Consider the following 23,382-nt stretch of genomic DNA (forward strand, 5'->3'; position numbering starts at 1 on the left):
CCCCTTAGCTGCTTAGTGGGAGATCCTCGAAACTGCTGTCCGGATGAGGTGTTCACGGGGCCTCAGGGCCTTGGGGTGAGAAGATGGGGTCTGGGCCTGGCCCTGTGGGCCTCCTACAGTCTCACTGGGCCGTGGGGGAGTTGTAGGCAGTTGCGGCATCAGTGTTGTCTTGGTGAGGAGTGCCAGGGGCCAGTGCTATGGCTGGCCCAACCCTTAGAGTTCTTAGCATCACAGGACACAATTCAGCAAAAACCATCAGGGAACTCTGAGGAACAAGATTCATTACTCACAGGCCCTAGAGGGTACACAGCACACCAGGGGCCACACAGCAAAGTCATAGCTAGAAAAAGAGAGGGTGCAGGCTTTGCCTTTAGTACAGTGTGAGGATGGGGGTGTGGGCGTTTCAAGGTTTTTCTTTTATTGGCTAATAGAAGTCCTAAAAGTGGGAGTTAGGGTTCAGGAAGGGAGAAGCAGGATCAGTCACAGGTCAGGTGTCTAGATGCCCCTGGCCTATCTGGAGGGGGACCTTCACAGGTGGGGGTGGCTTTGTTCCTTGTTTGAGTGTTTTGCCAATGGCTTGTCATACAGCAGTCAATATAGATGCCTTTTGAAATGAGTGCCTCAACAATCATAAACTTAACATCAGGCATCTGTACTGCAGTAATTTTTGGTGAGAATGGGACAACATATGACTAATAGAGCAACCTGCTCGCAGGAAACCCATAGCCTTATTTTTACACTGCAATTAGGCAGGCCTGTTCTGTGGAAGACCTCTGTGGGAATAGTCCTAATGTTTGGATGGCCTTTTCTGAATTTTGGATGTATGTATCCCACTCAGTGCTCTTTACTTGGACATCTGACAGTCCTCAACACATGCAAAACAGAGCTCCTGTCTTCCTGAAACCCACCTCTGACAGCCTTTGTGGTCAAGGTTAATGTCAGCATTTGCTCTCCATGAGCTCAGGCCAACAGTCTTGGCATTTTCTTTAACTTCTCTCTTATTTTCATCTAAGCTCTTAGTACACCCCTCTGGCTCTGCCTTCACAGCACAGCTAGCAGCTGACTGCCCTTGCCCTCTGCTGCTGCCATGTGGTGCAGGCCCCCCCTGCTCCTCCTGACATTGGACCAGGCAGGGGCTTCCCAAGGGCCTGCTGCCTCCACCTGCCCCTTGGCCTGTTTTCCACCCGGCTCCCAGAGAGGGTTTGCGCACTAAGTCAGGGCACATACTCCCTACACAGAGCCCTGCGACAGCTCCCAAAGATGCCTGCAGGTCTGCCCATGGCCCCTCCCCAGGCCTGGGAGCTCCTCTTCCCCTGCTCTCGCTGCACCCCAGCCTCCTTGCTCTCCCAGAGGGACTTCCTTGTGCCACTCTCCCCCAACCCTGCAGCCTGCTCCCAGGGGTCCACAGGGTGTGCTGCCCCATTCCTCTGAATCAAAAACCCCCACAAAACACAAAAAAGCGAACTATGAAAACTTGAGTCTACAGAAAGGAGTGTAATGAGCTCTGTATACACACCCATTTGGACCAAACAGTTACCAAAGGTTTTTCTGTGCTTCCTTCATCAGCCCCTTTTCGAGGAGAAGGGTAGGGAACAGGGATTAGGGAAAATCCCAGACAGTTGTTTTAGCCCCCAGGGCTCAGGAGGCAGCTGTAAAACACCTGGGCTCTTCTTCACCTGGACACAATGCTGTTCTCAGACTTAGCAAATTTAATACTCAATCCACATTTCAGGTTACCTGAATTTTTATTTTTATTTTTATTTTATTTTTTTAAAATATTTTATTTATTTATTTTACAGACAGAGATTACAAGTAGGCAGAGAGGCAGGCAGAGAGAGAGAGAGGAGGAAGCAGGATCCCTGCTGAGCAGAGAGCCCGATGCGGGACTCGATCCCAGGACCCCGAGATCATGACCTGAGCCGAAGGCAGCGGCTTAACCCACTGAGCCATCCAGGCACCCTTACCTGAATTTTTAAATGTCCTCCTACACTCGATCTACTCGGATCAGGACCAGCATGGTCACGTGTGCCATTTCTTGTCTCCGACCTCTGACCCCATCTTGCAGGAGACCCCGTGTCCTGGGCTTACCTGTTTTGTGATTGTGGGGTTCCTTGCCTTGTTTCCCTTTCCTCCATATGTCTAGAGACTAGATCTTCATCATGCAAGCCCCATTATCCTGCTCCAGCTCTTGTCTCAAGGGCACTTCCCTGGGTGGTGCTGCCCACCTCACGCCCCATCTGCGGTACAGCTGGATGGTCAGATTTAGCAAATAAAAATGCAGGATGCTAAGTTTGCATTCCAGATAAACAATTTTTTAGTATAATTATGTCCCAAGTGTTGGAAGAAACATTCTTACAACTACAGGCATACATCTCTAAAAAAAAATTTCTCTATTTTTTCAGATAAAAATTTTATCTAGGATTTTCCTGAACATCACATTTGGCTGGACGCCCTGCCCTCGATCTGGCTACCTTTTGCGATGAAGTCACGTTGTCCTCACATCTGTGACGTTCTGATGGAGCTGTGGGCTGAGTGGTGTCAGCGTGCTCTTTCTGTTGTGAATGTCCCCATAGTGGTCGTTGAAATCGCTTTTTAAGTACTCCCAGAAGATGGTGATTTTTTCTGTGTTTATCATTTCTTCCACATGTATTGGGTAAAATTTTCTGTAGAGAACTTTCCCTCTTCAAGAGGACTTTTGTTCACCTTACCCCTCAAGTCTTCCCTGTGGTGTTACAGCATGGTCCATAGGCCTTCCCTGCTCAATGTGCATAGCAATGCTCCCCCACCCCGCCCCGCGCCCACAGTGCACATCCCCCCTGAGGTGCATGTGTACAAAACGCCGCCCCCATCACCAGGGATTTTTATGTCTTGCTCATTCCTGTGTCTCCACAAGCCAAGGAGAATGTGACCGAGCATGTGCTTCACAAATATTTATTCAGTTGGATTTTTGGATTAATGAATATTAAGGTTTAACTTTTGTAAGTTCCAAGACAATTATATGAAGACACGGCTTCACATACCTTAAAATTGGAAGTAATAATCCCAATTCCATGATAGTATGTTGGAGATTTAAAATGAATTTAAATAAATCACATTTAAATGGAAACACACATAAATAACTTTTTTACACAAAATGTATCGAATAGCATTTATTGCAAACCCATGCAAGGTCTTCGTACACACCCGCAGTCTCTTCGTCTTCACATTAACTGTACATGTTGGATCTTGTTAGTTCCAGTTTATAGATGATGGAATTGAGACTCGAGAAATAGCCATTAGTCAGTCTTGAGCTTTCCAATCAGGCTTCCTCTTTTAGACTCAAGTCTAACTTTTTTATATTCTGGCTGCCTTTTTGCTTGCAAACATGACACAATCGACTTCCATAACTGAGTTACAAAACACACTGTGTTTCAGCCACTTTGTCTTACAGGACGCTCTTCTTGTCTTACCTTGAGATAGAAACCCACTAGCCTGCATCTCTTACTAGTGGGTGATTCCGCAGTTCTTAGGTGACCTGAGTAGGGACTTCTCATCTGCAGCAAACAAAGGCATCAGTGTGGAAGTGCAGCTCTTCGCACCTGAAATCTTCCAGCCCCTCTCCCCTCTCTCCTCCCTGCACCCTTCTAAGTCTGTAAAGCCAGACCCTCTGTCCTCCCTACCTGCCGGGCCTCCTCTTCCAGGGAAACCCCCGTGAAACCACACAAGAAAATGCCAATGCCCGTGCAGCAGGCAGAACAGAATCTAACCTCTTAACCTCTGTTGGCTCTGTGTGCCGAGCTGAGTGGGCTCCTGCTTTCGTTCTCCCTCAGCCACATGCAAGACCCTCATTAAAGTACAAATACAGAGTTCCTATAAAGGAAGATTTATAGTGCAGGTCCTGGCAGCAGCAAGATAGGGGATTGCTGTGAAAATTGTTTAGCCACTCTGAGCCTTAGTTTCCTTGTCTGTAAAGTGGACCTAGTGCCTGCCTAACAGGGTTGTGCTAAGATTTCAGTATTAGCAGTCCTTTGAAGTGTTTTGCATGGTGTCGTCATGGTTAGTGCTGTAAATGATGACTCTTAAGAATCCCATATCCAAGGGACGCCTGGGTGGCTCAGTTGGTTAAGAATCCCATATCCGGGACGCCTGGGTGGCTCAACGGGTTAGAGCCTCCGCCTTCAGCTCCGGTCATGATCTCAGGGTCCTGGCATCGAGCCCCGCATCGGGCTCTCTGCTCAGCGGGAAGCCTGCTTCCTCCTCTCTCTCTCTGCCTGCCTCTCTGCCTGCTTGCAATCTCTGTCTTTGTCAAATAAATAAATAAAATTAAAAAAAAAAAAAAAAAAGAATCCCATATCTGAGGAGCTCACAGTGCAATGGGGCAAGCCTACTTTTAAGGTAAATTACGTACAGATGTGGTCCCGGCTGCGGCTGGTACATGAACAGGAGTAGAGAAGGAACAGAGAAGGGGCAACCCCCTGCGTGCGAAAGGGGCAGTTTGCAGAAATCGAAGGAGGAGAATTGCAGGCAAGAATGCAGCATGTGGTGTGGCCCCATACTGTGAGAGGATGTAGCACTGTGTGCTGGTAGAGGAAAGACAATTCAGTGGGAGCCGAGGGCAGAGTTTTGGGAGTGTGTGCTGGGAGAGCAGGCAAGAGAGCCATACTGGGGAGCCTGTCAGGGGTCCAGAGAGTGTGTGCTCCAGTCAGGAATGCGAGGTGTGACTTTCCACAGGGATGGGCTCTGAACAGCTGGACGGCCTTTCTCAGCTTCATCATCTCTAAGTGCAGAGAAGTAGCACCTTCCCACAGGATCCCACTTAACCTCCATGAGCATCTTAGAAGAAGAATGTCTACACGGTAGTACTAGCAAGTGATACCTGTCAGTAGAGCAACAGAACTATTTTACTCTAAGGTCAGAGATTCTAAATTGTCTGAATCAGTGAATTTCTTTTCATCTTCCAGGAAAGTTCTGTTTCAAATCCTGAAATGTAAATGTCCTGTTATTTGTTTTAATGCCAAGGACTTTGTGCGAACAGTGCTGCAGTGTTTTGGTAATGATAGCAGCTGGAAGCATGGTAAGTTTTAGTTTTTATAATCTCTTAAAATGAACTCTCCAGCAGTGATTCCTCCTGAGAATGAGACATGGGGAGGCAGGGACAGGACAACTCTGGGGGCCTGGCCATGTGGCTCCAAAGCCCCAGCTGTGCAGCCTTGTGCCCCAAGGGTGAAGGGGCACTTTCCCTCTGTGTTTTAGGTGGTTTGATTTTTTTGCAAATATATATTACTTTTTAAAATTTAAAATAAGAAAGAAGTGACTTATGCAGAGTGGTCAGATGGGGTGTGTTGTTACTATAAATAGTTTATAAAGCCCCTACGAATTAAACTAAAGTCTAAGGGCACCTGGGTGGCTCAGTCGGTTGGGCATCTGCCTTCAGCTCAGGTCATGATATCAGGGTCTTGGGATCGAGTCCCAAATCGGATTCCTTGCTCAGCAGAGAACCTGCTTTTCCCTCTGCCCGCTGCTCCCCTGGCTTGTGTGCGCGCTCTGTCTCTGATGAATAAATAATTAAAAAAAAAAGAAAAGTAAGTAAAGTCCAGGCACATGAAAATATCCTCAACATCACTCATCATCAAAACCACAATGAGATACCACCTCACACCTGTCAGAACGGATGGAATCAACAACACAGGAAACAACAGGTGTTGGTGAGGATATGGAGAAAGGAACCGTTGTGCACTGGTGGAAATGTCAGCTGGTGCAGGCAGTGTGGAAAACAGCACGGAGTTTCCTCAAAAAGTTGAAAATAGAGCTACCCTGTAACCCAGCAGTTGCACTACTGGGTATTTATGCAAGGAATACAAAATACTAATTCAAAGGAATTCATGCAGCCCTAAGCTTATAGCATCATTATTTACAACAGCTAAGATACAGAAGCAGCCCAAGTGTCCATGGAGAAGATGTGGTGTAGCTACACACAGTGGAATAGTACTCAGCCATGAAAAAGAATGGACTCTTGTCTTGTGCGATGATGTGGATGGAGCTAGAGAGTATCATGCTAAGTGAAATCAGTCAGAGGAAGACATATACCATATGATTCACTCCTATGTGGCATTGAAGAAACAAACAAGCAAAGGGGAAAAAGAGACAAACTGTAGAAGATGTTTACAAAGTTTTCTTCAAAAACTCAGAAAACTGAGCCGTAGGCAGATGCTTAACTGACTGAGCCACCCAGGTGCCCCTAGACTTCAGTTTAATTCGTAGGGAATTTATAATCTATTTATAGGGGAAAAAAACAGGAGAGAGAATATATAGATTAAAAAAAGAAACAGGGGTGCCTGGGTGGCTCAGTGGGTTAAGGAAAAAAAATTGTTTTGATTGTACAAAATTTCCAACATGTACAGAATTACCTGTGATACAATAAGAAACATATATTTAGTCTTTGTCCCTGCTTCCTGGCACATGGTTTCTAAGGCCCTTGCAATCCCCAGAGTGCTAAGAGTGTCTTTTGTGTGCTAATGAGAGGAATAGGAGCTGGGGACCACTAGTCGGCTTTGGGTTGGGGCAGTAGACAGAATGACCACATCAGGCTTAGTCATTTCGACTTCAAGTTCCCCACCCCCACCCCCGGGGACAGAGAAGGGATGGAGAGGTGGTCTATCGCAGTGGCCAGTGATCTCATCAATTGCATCCAGGCAGTGGAGCCTCCATAAACCACCCCTGCACAGGGGATAGTGGGGAACTGGAGGGCTCCCAGGTTGGGGAGCATGTCTGAGGGCTGGGCAGGTGGGAGCTCTGTGCCCCCTGCCTCACACCTTGCCCTGCGTGTCTCTTTCATCTGGATGATCCGGAGTTGTGTCCTTCATGATACATGGGTCATGAGTTAGTACAGGTGCTTCCACAGTTTTGCGAGCCTGAGCAGGAGGTCATGGGAACCCCAATTTATAGTCAGTGGGTGGGAGGTATGGGAGGAATCTGAAGCAGGGGTGGTCTTGTGAGGCTGAGTCCTCAGCCTGCAGGTTCTGCACTCACGGTAGCCAGTGTCAGAGGGGTGCCAACTGTCAGATGCCCTCGCTGGGTGCCAGAGGTGGTGTTGGAAGGCAACATGGTACCCATCATCCAGCTTCAACAGTTTCCAGCTTATGTCCAGTCTTCTTTCCTCTGTATCTCCTCACAATTCCAAACCCCTGCCTCCTGGGTTAGTTTGTAGCAGATTCCAAGCATCTTATGATTCCTCTGTAAATATTTCAATTATGTCATGGAACATGAGGGTTTCATTTTTAAAATGATGCAGTCATCATCTCCCCCAGATTAGTGGTAATCTTCCAGTGTTACTAGATATATCTGGTCAATGTGTGCGCTGCCCCCCTTGTCTTTAAATATCATTTGTGTTTGTTTTTATTTTCTTATGGTTTATGTGACTTGGGATCCAAACAAGAGTTAGGGTTAGGTTACCCTGAAGCTGGGATAGGTGTGATATGCTTCTTGTTTCTTTCTCTCTCTCTCTTTTTTTTTGTGGGAGAAAGAATCTTTTTTTTCTTTTAAGATTTTATTTATTTATTTGACAGAGAGAGAGAGAGAGAAAGAAACATCACAAGTAGGCCAGAGAGGCAGGCAGAGAGAAAGGGGAGAAGCAGACTCCCTGCTGAGCAGAGAGCCTGATGTGGGGCTTGATCCCAGGACCCTGAGATAATGACCTGAGCTGAAGGCAGAGGCTTAACCCACTGAGCCACCCAGGTGCCCCTGTTTCTTTTTTTTTTAATCTATATTCTCTCTCCCTGTTTTATTTTCCTGTAATTACTTTGTCCTTGTGGATGGAACCAGCTTGTTTATCGAGTAGGATTTCCCAGCATTGGATTTTTCAGAATATATTCCTTCTTGCTGTTTAACACATTCTTCTTGCCCTTCTATTTCTTTTTCTTTCTTTTCTTTCTTTCTTTTTTTTTTTTAAGATTTATTTATTTATTTATTTATTTGACAGACAGACATCACAAGTAGGCAGAGAAGCAGGCAGAGAGAGAGGAGGAAGCAGGCTCCCCGCTGAGCAGAGAGCCTGATGCGGGGCTCAATCCCAGGACCCTGGGATCATGACCCGAGCCAAAGGCAGAGGCTTTAACCCACTGAGCCATCCAGGCGCCCCTTGCCCTTCTATTTCTTATAAATTGGCAGTTGGATCGAAGGCTTGATCAGATTTCAGGCCTGATTTTGGGGAGAGCAAAACTAAGTCATGACCCTGACCCTGACCATGACCCTAGGTAGTAGTGGGTCCTTCTGTCAGGAGATAAATGATATCTGGTTGTTTACCTCTTTTGTGGTGTTTGAACTCATTTCATATGTTGAATCTACCTCTGTGCTCTTTCCTATTTATCACTTTATCTAGAATCTATTTCCAATCTCATTTCTTTTTTTCTTATTTAAATATGATAGACAGAGATCACGAGCAGGCAGAGACAGGCAGAGAGAGAAGGAGGGGAAGCAGATGAGCATTCTCTCAGCAGAGACCCTGATGTGGGGCTTGATCCCAGGACTGTGGGATCATGACCTGAGCCAAAGGCAGAGGCTTTAACCCACTGAGCCACCAGGTGCCCCTCTCATTTCTTTTTTTATATCCCTCTTCCCCATCATCTGTATGTATCACATCAATTGCCTTAGTGTGTTACCAGTTCAGCTTTTACTTTTATTTTTTTCAGTTTCTGTTTATGAATTTTTTTGTTTTATTTCCCGAACCCTTTCATTTCTTTGTTCAGTTCTTATTTTTCTTTTTTTTTTTTTTTTTTTTTTTTTTTAAAGATTTTATTTATTTATTTGACAGAGAGAAATCACAAGTAGATGGAGAGGCAGGCAGAGAGAGAGAGAGGGAAGCAGGCTCCCTGCTGAGCAGAGAGCCCGATGCGGGACTCGATCCCAGAACCCTGAGATCATGACCCGAGCCGAAGGCAGCGGCTTAACCCACTGAGCCACCCAGGCGCCCCAGTTCTTATTTTTCTAAGCCCTCTCATTTCCACATATTTGTAGTTCTGATTTATTTATTCTTCATTGCTTTTATCATTTTCTCAGATTTTCTTAGCTCTTTTTAAATCTGTCTCTTTGGCCTTTTTCTTTCAACTACTGGCATTTTCTCCACGGTGAGGGGTCTTGTCCTGGGGGCTTGAGTATGTGAGGCAGAGGAGTTGACAGGAACCAGCCCCCAGGCCCTTCCTGTGCCATCACAACTTCCCCAGGAGTTTTCAAGAATGTTAGCAGAGCCTTAATTTTGGACCATTAGAGCTCTGAAAAGGCAAGCAGAGTGAACTAGTCTGCCAGATCAGTTAGCGTGGCCACATGGTGTTGGGTCAGACCATGGGCAGCCAATGTGGGTGCAATTCCCAGAGCACTTGCCCATGTTGTTCCAGCTAAGGTTCCAAACGTTGGGGACTTCCCAGACACCAAATAAAAAAGTCACAATACCGGATCCATTGACAAACAGAAACTTCTTAGACAGCATAATTTAAAGATGCCAGAAGATATAATATTTAGTGTGTTGTGATCTAAGACTATAATTTTGTTTAAAAGCAAACTACTTGTTTTTAATGTAGCATTATTCAAAATGTTTAAGTAAGTTGGGGCACCTTGATGGCTCTATTGGTTGAGAATCCGAGTCTCAATTTCAGCTCAGGTCATGATCTCAGAGTCCTGAGTTCAAGCCCCAGATTGGGCTCTATGCTCAGTGCAGAGTCTGCTTGGGATTCTCTCTCTCTCTCCCTCTACCCCTGCTTGTGCTCTCTCTCTCTCTCTCTAAAATAAATAAATAAATCTAGAAAATATAAAGTAACTTAAAAACACAGTTTCTTAGAATTCAGATTCATCTCTCAGTTTATTAGTTCCCCCCTTTTATAGCTTACCTGTCAATGTTTAAAATACTCTGGCACTAAAACTTACTTAGCAGATGTCGTTTTTGTTTTTCACAAAGCATCTTCCCATATGTCTCACAGAGATGTACAGCAACCTCTTCCTGGGTTTTTGGATAAGAAATCTAGTACTTAGGGACAGTAACAGCCCAAGCTCCAGGGGTGGCATTGTTTTACATACCCCAGTGCGGCAGAGATCTGGGGGGGGGGGTGTCTCTCAGGTTTTCCTCTCATCAGGGGAAATGCCCCAAATGCCAGGCATCTCTGTCCTCACATACACTGCCCACTGCTCCGCACCCTTGAACTTGGCAATGAGGACACTTATGCTCTTTCTTCAGCTCACAAGACTTGGGCTCCTGGACACCCTGAAGAGGGGTTAGGAGCACCTAGGAAGACAGCCCAGTGAGAGGTGCAGGGTTGGAAAGCTGGGGAGCAGGGGCGGGGGGCTGATGGGGGAGAAGAGGCCAGAAGAGTACCGGAGGGTTCTCATCACCACCTCTGAACATTTGTGAGAGGTCCAAGTTCCATGTTAGTTTAGCCCCCCTCTTCGGCTATCTGGGGTCAGTTCCCCATGGGGATTGCCTGTATGGGACCTAGGTCGTGGAGGCTGCTCGTACCAAAGGCTCTGAGTTCCTCAGGAATGGTGGAGCATCATTTTGGCACTCAGCTCTATAACTAGATGGCAATGCTATTATTATTATTTTGACCCTTGAGAAAAGGATGGTTCTTCAGTTTTTGTGGAGTGATCAAATGGCCTTTTTCTTTGTAGTTGTTCATTTTGTAGGGCTTGATCCCAGAATTGCTGCCTGGCTTATAGATCCTGGGGATGCTTCACCCTCTTTTGAAGATTTAGTGGCAAAATACCTTGAAGGCTCCATCTCTGTTAATGTGAACAGCACATACGGGAATTCCTCAAGAAATGTTGTGGTAAGTTGTGTTAAGATCAGGTTTACCAACTTAGTCAACCCAAATTTTTTCCTTGAAACTTCTTCCACTTCATACAGTCCTGTAATAAAAAGAACATTGCTGACATTCATTTTCACTTATTCTGTACAAATGCTTTTTACTCTGATGCTTCTGGTGGAGGATATTGAATTAGGATGGGTGACTTCTATTCCTTCATGGAACTAACTCCCTGGGAAGTCTGTTCATAGCGGGATTCTTCTAAAAGGACTCTCTGGGGTCAGCGAGCCACATGCTCTGTGTCCATGAGCTGCTCGTAGTGCTGGTGGCCCGGCCACCACACAGAGGCTCTGGCCACACCTCACTCCATGTGCCCAAGTGGGTTTTCCCGAGGCCTGTTCTGGAGACACACCGATTTGTTAGGAACTACGTCTGCAGTAGCCATGGTACTCATGGCTCTGGAGCAAAGTCCCCGAGAAGGGGACCCCCAGCTGGGCCACTCTCTTGAGGCTTCCTGTGTGCAAATCAACAGCAACACGCTAGACGCACGAGTGGGTGAGTGTACAGGGGCTCAGGGAGCACAAGTACTGGCCGTGGGCTGGGAATCACTGGGGCAGAGTGGCTGGTGAGGTGAGGGCCCTGAGCCTCTGGGAGGTCTGCTCGCTCCTGCCCTTCATCCTGTGCCATCTGTGAGGGAGGATCTGAGTCATATGGGGACTTGAAGGTACAAATGCAGAAACTTACTGCGCCTTAATCTGAAGATGTGTCTGAGGAATATGGGGGAGCTCACAGACTCAGAGGGAAAGCAGTAACAGGCTGCAGAAGACATGAGCCCTCAGGCCCCAGGCCCAGCAGTGAGCCATTTGTCACTTTTGTTGAAGACCCACAGGGAGTTCCTTCACTGTGCCACATGTCTGCCCCTTGGTGGGGGTAGAGGACATGAAGGTGAGTTCTACTGATCTTATGATGCTGGGAGGGGAGCTTCCTCAAAGAGTAGCCGAAATAGGGATGTGCCCACCTCCGCACTACCAGTTCCAGTTTATAGAGGAGAAGACCAAGGTGCAGAAAGATCAATGTGTATGCCATTGCCCAAAGTCAAGTTGAGGCTGTGGTTCAAAGTGTGCACTTCTGACTCTAAAGTCTAGTTTCTTCCTAGTGCATCTGGGGATGGGAGTAGCCACGGTAACAGAGCAACAGCCACAGAGGTGTTTTTGTTTTCTCCCTGTCAAGGAGCCAGGGCCCCACACCCAGGCTGTAGCAGCTGCTCACGGTGCTGGGGACCCTACCCGTCCCACCACTGCCCATGTGCTGTTGCCTCACCCAGGGCCCTCGGCACACTGCAGGAAGAAAAGCAGGGGCCCCTGCGAACTCGCACTTGAATCTCTTGACTTGAAATGTGTCCACTGTGAAGGCCTGCAGTGCGTGAGGGGTGGGAGGCGAGAGCCAGGCCCACTCTGTGCTGGCTGAAGAGGTGACAGGAATTATCTGGGAGAATGCAGGAGAAGTCTGGGCCAAGGGAGCAGCACGGGAGCTGGAGGGAAGGGTGAGATTTCGAAGGAAGGTGTGGGGTAGAGGGGTAGCTGTGTCAGGGGCTCTTTCAGGAAGGTGCTGGTACCCTTTGGAGCTCGGTCTTGTCCTGGTGGAGCCCTGGCTGGAGAACCACTCATAGTGGGAGGCTCATCATGAGGTCTCCTGTGGGAAGCTCATTCAGGCAGGAGTAGACATTCTGCCCCGATACCAGTCATGCATGAGAGCCAAGGCTGGGGATGAGGAGAGTGCAAAGGCCAGACTACATCAGCCCACTGCTGGCTCCTCATCCTGGGGTTTCTCTGGCTTGGGGCCTTGAGGCCAAAAGTGGAGTGTGGGGAGTTGTTTGGCAGAGCGAGTGATCCGGCAAGGAGAGTCAGGCTGTGTGTCGTGGGCTGCAGCCCTGATCGTCCATGCTCAGGCCTCTGGGGCTGATGTCTGGGTGAGGATGGATGCTGAGGTTGGCCACGTGGCTCCTCAGCCTACTGGGGCACGTGGGGGGTACGCATCTGTCTCTCCACCGTGTGATCTTTGCACCGTGGACACTCTGCAGTTCCTGCAAAATGAGGAAAAATCCGGGTTTGGGGGAGAGGCTCCAGGTAGCTTGCACTTGCCTGGTAAGAAGGCTGTTGTGTAACGTGGGAGCTTGCCCATGGGAGCTATTTGGTGAGGCCGCCAAGAGAAAGATTCTGCCTTGGAAAGACTGCCATGGCAGTCTGCCATGGAAAGACTCATGCCACCTAGCTAGTGGCATGTCTGCCATGGAAAGACTTATGCCACCTAGTTAGTGCCCATTTCTGTGGGTTGTGTCCCTCCCTGGATTTCGATGAACATTGCTGCAAGTTTGCCTAATCTTTCATTCTTTTGATCTTTTAAAAGAATCAGAATGTACGTGTGAACCTGAAGACACTCTACAGACTTACGATGGGCCTTTGCTCCCAGCTGAAGGCAAGGCATCTCGTAACTTTGGTCAGCAGGCACTCCTCCTCACTGTTCCCCAAGAGCATCTTTTACTCCCATCCATGCTCACAGCTGTACAGAAAACAGAGCAGTGAATCCTCAGGCCAAGTAAACTTGTGCCTCACTCATAGAAGGACAGGCCACATGTTGGGAACTGGAGGGGTATTCTTTTTTTTTTAAGATTTTATTTATTTATTTGACACAGAGAGAGAGTACAAGCAGGGGAAGCAGCAGCAGAGGGAGAGGGGTAAGCAGGCTCCCACTGAGCAAGGAGCCTGATGTGGCACTTGATCCCAGGAAACTGGGATCATGACTGGAGCCGAAGGCAGTTGCTTAACCAACTGAGCCACCCAGGTGCCCCAAGGACTTGGAGTTTTTATTTTTATTTTATTTTTAAGATTTTATTTATCCATTTGACAGAAAGAGATCACAAGGAGGCCTCTGCCTCCTTTTTAAGTGTGATGAAGGTATTTTAAACTTTTTTTTTTTAAAGATTTTATTTATTTATTTGACAGACATAGATCACAAGTAAGCAGAGAGGCAGGCAGAGAGAGAGGTGGAAGCAGGCTCCCTGCTGAGCAGAGAGCCCGATGTGGGGCTCGATCCCAGGACCCTGGGATCATGACCTGAGCCGAAGGCAGAGGCCCAACCCACTGAGCCATCAGTGGTGCCCTGGACTTGGAGTTTTTAAAAAATGTTTTCTGTAGGCTAATAACTGTAGCATTTTTAAAAAGCTACCAAATGAATTGAAATATTTCTTTTTTAAAAAAAGTTTTTATTGGGGCGCCTGGGTGGCTCAGTGGGTTAAAGCTGCTGCCTTCGGCTCAGGTCATGATCCCAGGGTCCGGGGATCGAGCCCCACATCGGGCTCTCTGCTCAGCAGGGAGCCTGCTTCTTCCTCTCTCTCTGCCTGCCTCTCTGCCTACTTGTGATCTCTGCCTGTCAAATAAATAAATAAAATCTAAAAAAAAAAGTTTTTATTTATTTATTTATTTATTTATTTATTTATTAGAGAGAAAGGGAGTGCATGAGTAGGGGGAGGGGCAGATGGAGAGGGAGAAAAATTCTCCAGCAGACTGGAGGGGGCTCCATCCCAGGACCCTGTGATCATGACCCTGAGATCATGACCTCAGCCAAAGTCAGATGTTTAACCCACTGAGCCACCTAGGTGCTCCTCAGCTGGGATGTTTCTAATGTTGCCATTGACATAAAAGCAGAGCATTTATTTTAGTTTAATAGTAAGATGGACACAGCTCTCCTCAGTCTCATTGGGAAGCAGAGGGCATTCACAGGAACAGTCAAGAAGAGTTGAAGGAAGGGACTGTGTGTGGATGCAAGGCCAGGAGTAAAGGGCCAATAAGGGACAGAGAAGCATCAGGGGACAGGCACTGCCTGGAAGCTTTTCCACCATTGGGCCTGGAGGGGAAGCTGTCACCAGGCTCCGGGGAGAGCCAAGGCCCTGCAGAGGCTGCTGGTCAGGAGCTGGGCTTGAGGCACTGTGGCCGCAGGCCCAGGACTATGGGCTGCTGGGAGGGGTCCAGCGGGAGAGAGGAAGCCCTTTTTTCTTCCCTACTAACACAGCCCAAGAACTGAGGAGGTGGTGTCTTGGAGCACGTCAGCCCATCCCCGAAAGGGCTGGGGCAAAGTTCAGGGCTTGGGGCAGCGAGGACTCTAGTGAGGGCACAGTGGAGGTGTAGGTGAGGCAGAGGGCTTTTGGATGGCAGCAGGAAGGGACACACATGACAAAAGCCCTGAGAAGAGACATGGAGACAGTCTGAATAAATGCAGAGATGTTTCATACTCTGGGAGGAGGTGACCTGGTGACCTCATATAAAGATTTCACCTCTCCCCACATTAATTTCTAAAGCCAATTCAAAAACCAATGAAAATTCTAGCTATACTTTTGGGAATTCAGTAAACCTATTCTGAAGTTAAATGGAAGATTAAAAGCTTAAAATACTGGGGCACCTGGGTGGCTCAGTGGGTTGGGCCTCTGCCTTCGGCTAGAGTCATGATCTCTGGGTCCTGGTATCAGGCCCCGCATCAGGCTCTCTGCTTGGCGGGGAGCCTGCTTCCCCCACTCTCTCTCTGCCTGCCTCTCTGCCTACGTGTGATCTATGTCTGTCAAATAAATAAATAAAATCTTAAAAAAAAAAAGTTTCAATACCTTCATCACACTTAAAAATGAGAAAGATTTGGGGGCCCTGGGTGGCTCAGTTGGTGAAGTGTCTGCCTTCGGCTCAGGTTCTGATCTCAGGGGTCCTGAGATTGAGCCCCTCATTGGGCTCCTGGCTCTGTGGGGAGTCTTCTTCTCCCTCTCCCTCTGCTGCCCCCCTTGTGTGTGTATGCTCTCTCTCTCTCAAATAAATAAAATATTTTTAAAATTTTAAAAAATGAGAAAGATAAAGAGAATTGGGAATGGGGCTTGGCCTACCCTATATTTCTAAATATCTCTATGAGGTCTTGGTAAGGAAATAGGATATTTGAAAGAAATAGGAGTTCTACTAGGAAGGAGGATGACAGGAGGGTGGCTGTTGGGTGGAAGTTGCCTGAATTTCACCTCAGTGCTATCAAGTAGGCTGTTCAGCCCAGTGCAGACAGAAATAATTTAAAAGTAACATTGGTATCATTTCTTCCTACAAAACAGGTTTATGGATTATGGCAACTATTTTGTACTTTGGAGCTTCCTCTGATACCAATTTTGGCAGGTAAGGTACCATAAAGGTGACAGACAGTCATGTTTCTAGGGAATTCTTGACACTGTTTGAGAGCAGCTGTTTCTCTCTTATTAGGGTGGGCAGTGTGTCATGGGAGTGCTTCGAGGCAGCAAGCCCTGTATTCCCCTCTCTGTAATAAGAGGGGTTGGAGAGCATCACCTGTTGATCTAGAAGAACGAGACGGTTCTGACCTCTCAGTCACATGAGGTCCCTTTTACATCCTGGCCGAGCGGCAGCCCCATGCTCCTCAGAGCAGCAGTGTGGAGCGAGCCTGTGGCATGTTCTGCACAGCAGTTGTTCGTCCTGGTGGTGTACTGTCAGTCCTGCCCTTAGGGACAGCACCTAGGACAGGGGGTGCGAGCCCTCCTCTGCCTTTGTCTCACAGCCCCCACTTGGCCCAGGTCCTGCTGGGCACTAGGGGAGCCAAGCCCAGCCCAGTGCTCCACAGCCTGGCTGGCCCGAGATGACTCCGTCCCATGTGGCCATTCAGGGAGTGTCCCCACGGCCCCCACCGCCACTGCTGGGCTCCAGCATTGACCCTCACAGATCGTTTGTGGAGGTGGGACGCAGCAGGCACTGTCATTATTGTCCTTGTGAGGGAGTAAGTCTTGCTCCCCGTCTCAGAGGCTTTCGTGGAGATAACTCATTGATGCAAGTTTGATCTGCTTTGGTGTTTGAATCACAGTGATGGAGAGCCACAGCATTCGGGTGAACAGAGGAGAGATGGAGAGGACTTCAGCCCTTCTGGGGGTGCGTTTTTATTTCAGAGCCAGGCTGCCTGTTAGCTCTTTCCTGCCTGTAAGTCCTTTCCCCCCCTTCTCCATTCCTCACTCACCTGGCTTGGATGTATGTTCAGGGGAGCACTGGCCCCTGACCAGCCTTAAACAGGCACATAGCTGGGAGCTCGCTCCATGGTGCACACAGGATATCATGGGTCCTCCGGCTTCTGAAAGGTCAGGTTCTTCTCACAGGGACACCACCTATAGTTTGGTGAGGGGAGTTCATGGATTTCTTGGGTTCTTGGTAAAAGCAAGAATAGGGGACCCAGGTGGTTCAGTTGGTGAAGCATCTGCCTTTGGCTCAGGTCATGATCCCAATGTCCTGGGATCGAATTCTGCATCGGGGTCTGGGCTCCCTGCTCTGCGGGGAGTCTGCTTTTCCCTCTGCTGATCCCCCTACTCATGCTCTCTCTCTCTTTCTCAGATAAATAAGATCGTTTTAAAAAGCAAGAAAAAGGGACGTCTGGGTGGCTCAGTTCGTTAAGGCGCTGCCTTCAGCTCAGGTCATGATCCCAAGGTCCTGGGATCGAGTCCCGCATCGGGCTCCTTGTTCAGCAGGGAGCCTGCTTCTCTTGCTGCCTCTGCCTGCCTCTCTGCCTGCTTGTGTGTACTCTCTCTCTCTATCCCTGGCAAATAAATAAAATCTTTTTAAAAAATAAATTAAAAGCAAGAACAAAATTTTTAAAAATGAATGTGAAAAATTAAAAATACAGAGGGTGCATGGAGATGCATAAAAAAATGCATTAAAATGCTTCACGTAAGTTATTTTAAGGGAAGCTCTGGTATAACCATCACCTGAGTCATAGTGTAAAATTTCCAGAAGTGCTGTGTGCCCTTTCCCCATCAGAACCCCTTCCCGCTGCCAAAAGTAACCTCTGCCCTGACTTCTGGAGTCACTACTTATTGCTTTGGTTTCCTTTCCACCTCAGTGCCTCAGTGGCTTTCCTTTGGAACTATGAGTTAGGGGTTATCTGATGCGCTCCCTTCACCCCGAGTCTCAGCTCTACTGCTGTCCTGTGTGGCTCGGGCTTTGTCTTCCTTCGCCCGCATCCCACTGTGGACAGCATCTGGGGTGTGGCACGCTGCTCCACTGAGCATGTCCGCTGGGCCCTGGGCGCAGGATGGTCTCCTCAGCTTCAGGAAGCAGCACTGAGTTGCTTTTGAAAGTCACACCACCGGGAGCACACACGGGAGGGTCCTGCCATTGCACAGCCTCACCTACATGGGGACCTCAGGCTTTTCAGAGCAACCATTCTGGCGGGGACATAATGGTATCTCAGTAGAATTTTGGTTTCTATTTTCCTGACTACTGATGAGATGGAATAGCTTTTAAAGTTATCATTGGCTACTAGGAGTTTCTCTTTGGTAAAAGATCTTTTTTCATGTTTCTTACCCATTTTCACATGGAGTGCTCTGTCTTTCCCTTACTAATTTATAGGACATCTTGATAAACTCCAGTTACAAGCCTGTCACATAGACCTTCTCCCTCTCTGTGTTACCTTTTTACTCTCCTCATGATGTCTTCTGACAAATAAGAAGTTCCTAATTTTTAATGTAGCATAATTTACCCATCTTTGGTTAGTGCTTTCTGTGTGCTGTTTAAGAAAGCTTTCCTTATGTCAAGCTCATGAAGTATTCTCATGTATTATGTTTAAAAGCTGTTTTTATTAGCCTTTGCATTTAGGTTCATAATCCACCTGATTTTTTCTTCTTATGTACTTTTTTAATTGAGAAAGACATTTCCTACAGTGAATAGTACAAATATTTTTAATTATTATGATAAAATCTAACATTTAGCATAAAGCTTACCATCTTAGCAATTTCTGATTAGACAGTACAGTGGTATTAAATACATTCGTGTGCTTGTGCGGCACGACTGCCATCCATCCCAGTCACTTCGCACTCGCCCCTCCCCACCGCTCCCGACAGCCACCATTATGCTCTCTGTCTCTATGATCTGACTGCTCTGGGTACTTCATGTAAGTTGAATCACGCAGAATTTATCTTTTTGTCACTGGCTTATTTCACTTAACATAATGTCTTCAGCATTTATCCTGGTTTTAGCATGTTGCACTTTTCTTCCTTTTCAAGGTCAGATGTATGTACCACATTTTGCTTACCATTCATCTGCCAGAGGAGGCAAGTGACTGGGTTTGCTTCCGTGTTCTAGCCATTGTGAGTAATGCTGCTATAAACATGGGTGTATAAAGAGCTCTGTGAAGCCCTGCGTTCAGTTCTTTTGAGTACATATCCCAAGGCAAATTGCTAGATCTTACAGTAATTTTTAATTTTTTGAGGAACCACTGTACTTATTTCCACCATTTTGCACTCCCAATAAGAGTGCATAAGCGCACTTTCTCTACATCCTCACTGATACCTATTGTTTTCTCAGTTTTTTGTTTTGTTTTGTTTGTATAATAGCCATCCTAATGGGTGTGAGGTGGTATCTCAGTGTAGTTTTGATTCTTATTCCCCTAATGTTTAGTGATATTGATCATCTTTTCATGTGCTTACTGACCATCTGTGTATCATCTTTAGTAAAATGCCTATTCAGGTCTTTTGCCCATTTTTAAATTAGGTTATTAATTTTTTCTTCTTGTTGAGTTTTAGGAATTCTCTATATACTCTGGATAGCAATTCTTTTCAGATATATGATTTTTAAATATTTCCTCATTTTTATGGGTTACCTTTTTACTCTGTTGATAGTGTCTTTCGATGCACAAAATTTCTAAGTTTTCATAGTCCAATGTAAATTTTTTTTTCTTTTGTTACCTTTGCCTTTGTTGTCATATCCAAGAAATAGCTGTCAAATACTATATTGTGAAGTTTCGTCCTGTGTCTCCTTCAAAGAGTTTTATTGTTGTAGGTCTTACATTTAGGTCCTTGATACCTTGATTAGGTCCTTGAGTTAATTTTTATAAATAGTACAATGTAGGGGTCCACCTTCATTTTTCTGCATGTGAATGCCCAGTTTTCCCGCACTATCTGGGAATAGACTTCCTTATTAGTTTTAAGACTATTCAGATTTTCTATTTCTTGGTGATTTAATCTTGATGGGTTTTGTGATTGTTGATTGAACTTTTGTGTTTCATCTAGGTTATCCAATTTGTTGGTGTATAGTACTCTTTTGTAATTCTTCTCATTTTTGTAGAACAATGTCCCCACTCTCATTTACATTCTCCATTGAATGTTCTTGGAGTGCTTGTCCAAAATAATTTGACCATATTTGCAAGGGTTTGTTTCTGGGCTCACGACTCTATTCTCTTTGTCTCTATGTCTGTCCTATGCTAGTACACACTGTTTTGATTAGTGTAGCTTTGTAGTCAGTTGTGAAATCAGGAAGTATGGGGCCTCCACATATGTTCTTTTTTCAAGATTGTTTTGGCTATTTGGGGTCTCTTGAGATTTTGTATGAATTTTAGGATGCATTTTTCTATTTCTAAAAAAAGGTCTTTGGGATTTTGATAGGAATTACATTGAATCTGTAGATCTCTTTGAGTTGTTTTGGTAAATCTTCCAATCCACAAACATGAGATGTATTTCCATTTATTTATTTATTTTTAAATTGATTTCAGCAGTGTTTTATCGTTTTCACTGTATGAGTCCTTCATCGTCTTTGTTAATTCCTAAATATTTTATTCTTTTTGATGCTACTATGAATAGAATTGTTTTTGTAATTTCCTTTTCAGATTGTTCATGTGTAGAAATACGGCTAATTTTTGTGTGTTGATGTTGTATCCTGCTGCTCTGCTGAGTTCCAAAGTTCTTACAGTTGTTTGGAGGGTTTTTTGTTTTGTTTTGTTTTATTTTTTGTTTTTGTTTTTTTTAGGTGTGGACTCTACACATAAATGGTGAGTTTTCTATACATAAAATCATATCATGCAGAGATAAATTTACTTCTTCTGTCCAATGTAGATGCCTTTTTTTTTTCTTGCCTAATTGCTCTGACCAGAACTTCTGGTACCATGTTGAATAGAAGTGGTGAAAGCAAACAACCTTGCCTTGTTCCTCATCTTAGAGGAAATGCTATCAGTCTTTCTGTGGGTTTTCTTTTTTTTTTTTTTTTTTTTTTTTAAGATTTTATTTATTCATTTGACAGACAGAGATTACAAGTAGGCAGAGAGGCAGGCAGAGAGAGGAAGGGAAGTAGGCTTCCTGCTGAGCAGAGAGCCTGATGTGGGGCTCAATCCCAGGACCCTGAGATCACTACCTGAGCTGAAGGCAGAGGCTTTAACCCACTGAGCCACCCAGGCACCCCTCTGTGGGTTTTCTTATATGGTTTTTATTATGTGGAGGTAATTCCCATCTGTCCCTAGTTTGCTGAATGGTGTTTTGTGTTTTTTTTTTTTTTTTTTTTTTTTTTTATCATGAAAGGGTGTTAAATATTGTCAAATGATTTTCGACATGATCCTCTGTTTTTTTTTCCTCCCTCCTGGTGTTGATGTGGCATATTACATTGATCAGTTTCCATGTATGGACCCATACTTGCATGCCAGGAATAAATCCCACTTGGTCATGGTATATAGTCCTTTTAAAATATTATTACTATGTTGTTGAGGGTTTTTACATTGATATTCATAAGGGTTGTTGGTCTATCTTTTTCTTGTATCTCTGTCTGGCTTTGGTATCAGGGTAATGCTGGCCTCAGAATGAGTTAGGAAGTGGTCTTCCATCCTCTTCATTTTTTGGAAGAGTTTGGGAAGGATTGGTGTTGGTTCTTCTTTAAATGTTTGGTAGAATTCACTCATGAAGTTAATAATCTGGGGCTCTTCTTTGTTGGGAGAAGAATTATTGATTCAATGTCCTTATTAGTTTTAGGACTATTCAGATTTTCTATTTCTTGGTGATTTAATCTTGATGGGTTTTGTGATTGTTGATTGAACTTTTATGATTCATCTAGGTTATCCAATTTGTTGGTGTATAGTACTCTTTTGTAATTCATAGTACTCTTTTGTAATTCTTCTTATTTTTGTAGAACAATGTCCCCACTCTCATTTCTGATTTTATTACTTTGAGTTTTCTCTTTTTTTCTTAGTCTACCTAGTGAAAACTTGTCAATTTTTAAAAAAATTTTTTGAAAAACTTTTGGTTTTATCAGTTTTCTCTACTGTTTCCCTATTTATTTCCTTTATCTCTATTCTGATATTTATCATCATCTTTTTTTCACCTTGGGGTTTAATCTGTTCTTGTAGTTCTTTAAGTTGTAAAGTTAGGTTACTGATTTCAGGTCTTTCTTGTTTCTTAATATTTATAGCTATTAAATTCCCCTTTAGGGGCGCCTCGGTGGCTCAGTGGGTTAAGCCTCTGCCTTCGGCTCAGGTCATGATCTCAGGGTCCTGGGATTGAGCCCCACATCAGGCTCTCTGCTCAGTGGGGAGCCTGCTTCTTCCTCTCTCTCTCTGCCTGTCTTTCTGCCTACCTGTGATCTCTGTCAAGTAAATAAATAAAATTTAAAAAAAATTCCCCTTTATTGCAGCTTTTGCTGCATCCTATAAGTTGTGATATATTGTGTTTTCATTTTTATTCATCTCTAAATAATTTCTAAATTCTCTTTTGAGTTATTCTTTGATCCTTTGATCATTTTAAAATAATTTATTTTCCACAGTTTAGTGAATTTTCCAGTTTTCCTTTTTTTTTTTTTTTTAAGATTTTATTTATTTTTTCAACAGAGAAAGATCACAAGTAGGCAGAGAGGTAGGCAGAGAAGAAAGAGGAGGAAGCAGGCTCCATGCCAAGGAGAGAGCCCGATGTAGGGCTCAATCCCAGGACGCTGGGATCATGACCTGAGCCAAAGGCAGAGGCTTTAACCCTCTGAGTCACCCAGGGGCCCCTCCAGTTTTCCTTTTTTTTTTTTTTTTTTTTAAAATCAAAGCTTTATTTTATTTTATTTTATTAATTAATTTATTTTTTAAGGATTTATTTATTTGAGAGAGAGAGAGAGAGAGAGATCACAAGCAGGCAGAGAGAAAGAGGGGGAAGCAGGCTCTCTGCTGAGGAGAGCCTGACACGGGGCTCTATTCCAGGACCCTGGGATCATGACCTGAGCCAAAGGCAGAGGCTTAATCCACTAAGCCACCCAGGCAGCCCCCCCCCCCCCCAGTTTTCCTTTTGTTATTGATTTCTAACTTCATCCTGTTGTAGTCAGAGAAGATGTTTTGTATAATAACTATTTTTTGATATATCTTGAGCCTTAATTTGTGGCTTAAGATATGGTTTGTCCTGGAAAATGTCCCGTGTGTAAGTGTATGTGGTTGTTGCGGGTGGTGCTCTGTGTGTCTGTTGGATCTCATTGGTTCCTTGTGCTGTTTAAGTCCTCTGTTTCCTTATCTTCTCTGTGGCTGTTCTACCAGTTATTGTGAGTGGAACTATTATTGTAGAATTGTCTATTTATCCCTTCAATTCTGTCATTTTTTTCTTCATATATTTTGATGGTCTGTCATTAGGTGTGTGTTTATAAGTGTATGACAGTTGCTGTATGTGTCACATACATGTCATCCTTTGTCTCTAGTAACCATTTTTTATTTAAAGTCTGTTTTTTCTGGTATTAATATAGACATCCCTGCTCTCTTTGTGTCACTATTTGCATATCTCTTTCTGTCCTTGTACTTTCAACCTGTCTGTATCTTTGAATTT

General features: G+C 45.2%; 1 protein-coding gene across 1 annotated transcript in view; it reads left to right on the forward strand.

Moving 5' to 3' along the window:
• The window catches only part of POLN (DNA polymerase nu), a 160,226-nt gene that overhangs the window by 36,737 nt on the left and 100,107 nt on the right, over positions 1-23,382 (forward strand). The window contains 5 exon segments of the mRNA XM_059166889.1: positions 4,941-5,053; positions 10,633-10,790; positions 13,173-13,241; positions 15,901-15,961; positions 16,656-16,720. Coding sequence (XP_059022872.1) covers positions 4,941-5,053; positions 10,633-10,790; positions 13,173-13,241; positions 15,901-15,961; positions 16,656-16,720 — 466 coding nt within the window.

Source organism: Mustela lutreola, chromosome 1 (assembly GCF_030435805.1).
Source record: "Mustela lutreola isolate mMusLut2 chromosome 1, mMusLut2.pri, whole genome shotgun sequence".
In the NCBI taxonomy this organism is placed as follows: domain Eukaryota; kingdom Metazoa; phylum Chordata; class Mammalia; order Carnivora; family Mustelidae; genus Mustela; species Mustela lutreola.